General features: G+C 35.5%; 1 protein-coding gene across 11 annotated transcripts in view; it reads left to right on the forward strand.

Annotated features, from left to right (window-relative positions):
• NEBL (nebulette) overlaps positions 1-5,798 on the forward strand; it is a 256,681-nt gene extending 250,883 nt beyond the window's left edge. For all 11 annotated transcript variants that reach the window (XM_032101631.1, XM_032101558.1, XM_032101583.1 and 8 more), the window contains one exon: positions 374-5,798. In XM_032101631.1, coding sequence (XP_031957522.1) covers positions 374-550 — 177 coding nt within the window. In that variant the 3' untranslated portion in view covers positions 551-5,798. The remainder of the gene's footprint in view (positions 1-373) is intronic.
• The last annotated feature ends 202 nt before the right edge of the window (positions 5,799-6,000 follow it).

Genomic DNA, 6,000 nt, shown 5'->3' on the forward strand with positions numbered 1-6,000 from the left:
TCATGCAAATAGGGAGCAGAAGCACATCTAGCTATGGCTGGATGTAATGAACTGTTACTAGTGAATTAATGAACAACAGTTAGAATATTTCAATATGCAGTGAATGGCTTGAAATCTGTTTGTTTGAAGCCGTAAGACAGTGTGAGTTAACAAAATAATGTTGCTACTCAGAACGCAGGCCTGTATTTACTGTATATTTGACAGGGTGTAGAGGGGATACTGCTCCTTTTCAACAAGTAACTTGTGATTTCTCTCTCTGCTTTGCTCCCTCTATTCTTTTTTTCTTCTCTTTTCTTCTTCTTTGGGCAAAGAGAAAGAATCTATCTCTGTTAAGACTTGAGACTTTACAGCCTTGTTTTCTTTCCTTCAACAGAGAACATACAGAGCTATGTATGACTACAGTGCTCAAGATGAAGATGAAGTTTCCTTCAGGGATGGTGATTATATCATCAATGTGCAACCAATTGATGATGGCTGGATGTATGGTACTGTTCAGAGAACTGGGAAAACAGGAATGCTTCCAGCAAATTATATTGAGTTTGTTAACTAATTTTTGTTTCTAGTCCTTTGAGCTTTATTATGATTTAATTAAAATCTAACCTTTTAGAAAAAAGTCAGAAGAATCTTTTAAGAGTTCATGATCATTACTTTATCACTGCTACAACAGTTTGCATTCTCACTCAGAATCCATTTTAGAGTCCTTTAAAGAAAAAAAAATCCACAAGAAGCTCAGAGCTTTGAAAACAGCATTGCTTATAATAGTGCTCTCTCAAAATGAAAAACGTATATGGAAGCCTGGTGCTGCCAATCCTATAAAGACTTTGGTCAATTAACTGTAAAGGGGTAATACCTTTTCCTTACACTTCAAAGATGTTATAACCATAAAATTGATTCACTTCTTATGGCACTCTGAAGTCACAGGAGGTTAACACACTGAGTTTGAACACATCTTCAAATTATTAGGGAAATGTTTAATGTTTAAGCAGTTAGCTTCCTAATAAAAATTAAAATGTTGAGTAGATAATCCAGTCATTTGAAATAAAGACAAGTAATACGCCAGTAAAAAATCCCAATGAAACCCCCTACTGCCCAGCAGCCTTACAGTAATTATGTTTATTTTGACAGCAAAAATTTCCTGACTTTTGAATATCCACATTTATTCTTGGATCACCCATTTTTATTTATTTCCATGTGATCTGTTAGCTTTGCTTCCATCCCAATCCATCAATTAGATCCAGGTCTGGATTCATGGTTTCTCAGTATCTTTTCCATAGAAGATTCCTTGCAAAGACTATTTAAAATATAAAACCTGTCAACTCTTCTGTTTCCTTCTGTAATACTTAGCATTTAAATAGAAACTTTCATTAGGGCAACGTACAACCAATACTTCCTGTTAGTTCCTCTACCTTCACCTGGACTGCTGTAAATAAACACCCCCGTGCGGCCCCGGTGCTGTGCAGTCACACGGAGCCCGCAGTCACACCCCGTTCTTACCACAGGTAACTCGCTTAATGGCTGCTTTGCTGATGAGCTGATGTCCCTCCCCCTGCTGCAGAAACACTTGTGCCTCCACTGAGCAGTGGAGGAGAGCTCTGGTTCTTGTAGTGCATTTCAAATCAGTGGCCTACTGCTTCAGTTTGCTCCCAAATTCTTGGTGATCCAACAGTGGGTTGTACGCTTGCCAAATGATTAATGGTGGAGAAGTATTATGTTTTCTTTTAGTGACCTAATCTTTCTCATAACTGAATGGAAAGCTAACTAAGCAAAATCCAACATACTCCATGCCATTATTTCAGTTTAGCCATCTGTAGAGAACAGTAAAAATATTCTGCTGACAGACCTTCACGTGTGCTAGTTGGTGTCTGTTAACTTCTGGTCAGAACTGAGAGATCCAGGTCAGTCTGTGAGGCTGGAGAGAGGATCAAACAGCTGGTGATACAGTGGATCTCTAAGATCTCAGCAGGTTTGGGTTACAGGGAACTTGTTTTTGCTTTGACTGGGTGCTGCATTCCCTCCCAGGGAGAAATTCTGGGAGGAAGGACAAAAGAGTTAAAGATTCATCTGAGAACTTACTCATGGGGATGCAGAGATGTGTAAGGAAGAAAATGTTTATCAGATAAAATAATTTGTGAAGTTCAGCCATGTGCTAAGGAAATTAACTTTGATGTAGCCCTCAGAATACTGAGTGTGCACTGGCTTTCTTTCATTTCTAAAATTTCTAAAGTAGAATTAAATATAGAGCTTTCACACAATTTTGAATTTCTTATCTCATATATTAGGCAATCCTGCAATAGCTATTTAAAAACTAAAGAAGGAAAGCAGTATGGATTTGTTATGTCAACTGAAAGCTGTCAATGCAAATACCTGCAAGTTCTATTTTTGCATACAGTTAAGAATTGTAAAGCTTATGCAATTTTATTTTAGGTCTTGCTAACACAGGGATGATTCCAGCTGCCAAGCAGAATGGAATGACCGCATTAAGAAAGAAAAAAATTAAAAATGTCTGTGACTGTGGAATTACCTGTGCTTTCTTGTCAGCAGCCTAATTCCAAGGCTAAAGCTTCCTAGGAGTATCTAACTTCAAAAAATGTGTTTTGAAAGCAGAGTTCCATGACTGTAAATATATAATTTGTATAGCTGACTGCTGTGATTTAAAATTCTTGCAAGTTTTGCCTAAGGAGCTGCTATTGCAGCAGACCCTTGTGCATTACTGGTGACATCCACATAAAATCAGCAAGGCAAATGGATTTTTTAAAGGCTGATGTGGTGTGCTGAGCTAGAAGCTCTGAAACAAGCAGTTTGCTTCTGTGTTGGTTTTCATCACTGGCCATCAAGAGCATGTAGAGGAATTCCATCTTCTGCTGGCTGGCAAATTTTTCAGATGATGCCTGAGGCACAATTGGCTGTCACTTGCTGCTGTGCTTCTCTATTAGCTGTGTAATGCTGACAACAATAAAAACAAAGTGTCAGTTTGTTAACCAAATATGAATAAAAAAGAAATATAGACAATATCTATATGGCATCAAGTGGCAATTTTTAGTGACTTATAAAACAGAGTCTCCACCTATAAATACACAATCATTCTTCCTAAATGAGGAGACAGGTTACAGTGTTAAACAATTTATGTAGAGAAGTAAATCAGAAAATGAGCATTTGGTGACATTAGAGAACTATGTTATGCTGAACAATAGAAATAAAATTTCCTTTATGAATTTTGAATATTCATTAGCCTGGCAGAGCAGCTAAATCAATTTGCAAAAAATAAAAGGTCAAGAAAACAAACAGTATGTGAATTGCATTTCTCTTGAGAATGGTATGTCAGCAGAATTATTAAGATCTGGTTTAAGTTACTTATTCTTGTAGTCAACTTTTTTGTCATATATGCTTAGGAATTCATGTTTATATGGAATGGTTCCTGCTTTTGATATAAAACAGACTTTACTGTAATTTTGCAGTTTTGTTCTAAGTAATGCAATCAAAGGCCCAAAATTACCAGAACGCAATTATAATTTTTTTTTTTTATAAGATCTAAAGTTTGTAAGGTAGGGAGAGTAAGTCATAACCTAAATTGTGCCAGCACACGTTTTTCAAAGCATATGTTGGAGACTGTTACATGCAGTGTGATATAGGGGTGAAAAGATGTTACATGCTGTCTTGTCACCTTTAAAGTTTATATTCATTTTTAGCACAGCATGTTCCCCTCCCTATTCTTTCTTCCTGTAGTCAACATTTTTCTGGGGAAAGGAAAGGGCTTTTAAGGACTTGAATTTCCCAAGCTGTTCCAAAGTTCAGGTTGGAAGTCCACATGTTCCCATTTTAGAAATAAAGAATTCTGCAAAGAATGCTGTAATTCTTGCTAACATGAGTATAAATGTAGAATATAGAGCATATTCATGCATACATGCAAGAACAAACGGGTGCCTTGCTTTTCATTACTCTTTCTTGCCTGGCTAATCTTCATTTTCTAAACAAAGTTACATACAGATACTACAGTTGTAATTTTTCATTATGGAACTATTAGCATTTAGTCTTGATGAAACAGGGTTTTCTTGATTACATTTGACATACAATAAACTACTTCAGCAGATTGGGATTTGACAGGGAATCACCTCCCATGGATTATGTTTTTGACAAGTGTGTCCCTGCCGAGTGTTTCTTGGGGATATGGAAGGTCTCCAATACTTGGGAGAGGTAATAATTCTAGTTTTTATTGTACAGTGACTGCATGTCATCTTGTACAATGGAAAAGAAATGACAAATACACAGGTCTTTGGCAGAAGGTGGTACAGGGTATAAAATCATAGATTTTTATTAAGTTGATTAATACTCCATTTAAAATAGAGAATATGCTTTAGTTAGTAAACGTTTAAACAATATACTGAAACAGACAGAAGATGCTGTTGATAGAAGTCCTCCAAACTGATGTGCTGGCAAATGCAAAGTACTAGTGAGCTGTAGAAGATTAAACCATTTTGCAATGCTTTAGTGATTTTCTCCAGCTTTATGCCATAGGAACCCCATCTCTCCTTTGGAAAGAAAACCTGAAAGCTCTATTTCCTAAACTGCCTGCACTACAACAATATATTCAAAGGAATTTCATATGCTTCTTGTGTCTGATAAATAGAATTTGCATATTGTACTTAAGTTGTAATCCAGTTGTTGTTGACATTTGTTTAATTATTATTATTTTAGGGGGGAAAATAAGCTATACTGTAGCATTTCAATTGTGTATGTAATATTACTATTAGAAATTGCTAGACCATTGGAAGACAGCAATGACTGTATTGACATTGATTAGCATGATGTGGAAAATCTCTCAGCTGTTGGTTTTTGCAGTGTGATATAAAAAGCAAAAATGAACCGCTGTGCAGTTTGGCTTATGTTTGCTTTAAAGTGTGTAAAGTTTTAGTTATTTTGCAAAACTGTACTGTATTTGGGGGTATACAGTTATGAAGGTGACAATTGTTTTTCAAAGGACAGATAAACTTACTCTTGGATCATATGATGTATCATCTTAATTTGGCTTTTGTTATGCAGAAAGTTAACACCAGCTATTAAAATATATTTTAGTAGAAATGCTTTAATTCCTGTTTCTTCCTCTACACTGTGAATATTTAAGCTTTGGTGGACTAGAGCAACATCATGCTGCCCAAAGTACTAACCTATGCAAACTAGTTCACATTTTAGTTGATGTCACAGTGGATGTAACATAACAATTTATTTTGCATAACATTAAACGTCATTCAAATAAAATGTTAAACCCAGCACTATGTATGTATTATATTCATAAACAGCACTCTGTAAAGCTACAATACCCATTAGTATAAGCTCTCAAAGATGCATATTGCTTTAACGAAGGAAGGTTTGCGTTTTCAAACTTAAGTAGAATTTTTAGCACTATTCGTCAAGCTTGATCTCAGTAAATAGTTTCCTAAACCACTGTTTTATTTCAGACATGCCCTCTCTTTAAAAGATTAATTTGCCTTTTTCATTCTGTATTTGTAGCCCTTCAACAAAACATCAAGTTACATTCCATGACCCTTGGTTTGTTTAAATAAGCAAAGATAGTAAGTGAAGGAGGTCCACTGATTTAATTGATGTTTGTTTGCTTGTCTTTGAATGGACATTTGGTTAGGCGTGCTCAGTGCAACACTAATGAAAAGAAATCAAATTGCTGGCTTCTTTAAGACAATTTCATATAGAAATGTTGTCTTTATTCATTTGCACAAGTAAATTATTTTTAAAACATTGTAAGAAAGTTTAAGTTAAAATAAACTCCAGAAGTATTTTGGAACTGCTCTGCCTGTAGTCGAAGAAGATTATTATTCTTAGGGACATGTTTTATTTATTTGAGTGTTAAGTGTACAGTACAATGGACTGCATTAGAATTTTTATATTTTTATCAAGTGTTAGTTTGAAGAAGGCTGTTAACAATGTATGAGGACAAATGGCAGCCACAAATGGAGCTGATTAGTTCATTCTAGGTAGGTGACATGCACT

This window comes from Corvus moneduloides, chromosome 1 (genome assembly GCF_009650955.1).
Source record: "Corvus moneduloides isolate bCorMon1 chromosome 1, bCorMon1.pri, whole genome shotgun sequence".
NCBI classification, from domain to species: Eukaryota; Metazoa; Chordata; class Aves; order Passeriformes; family Corvidae; genus Corvus; species Corvus moneduloides.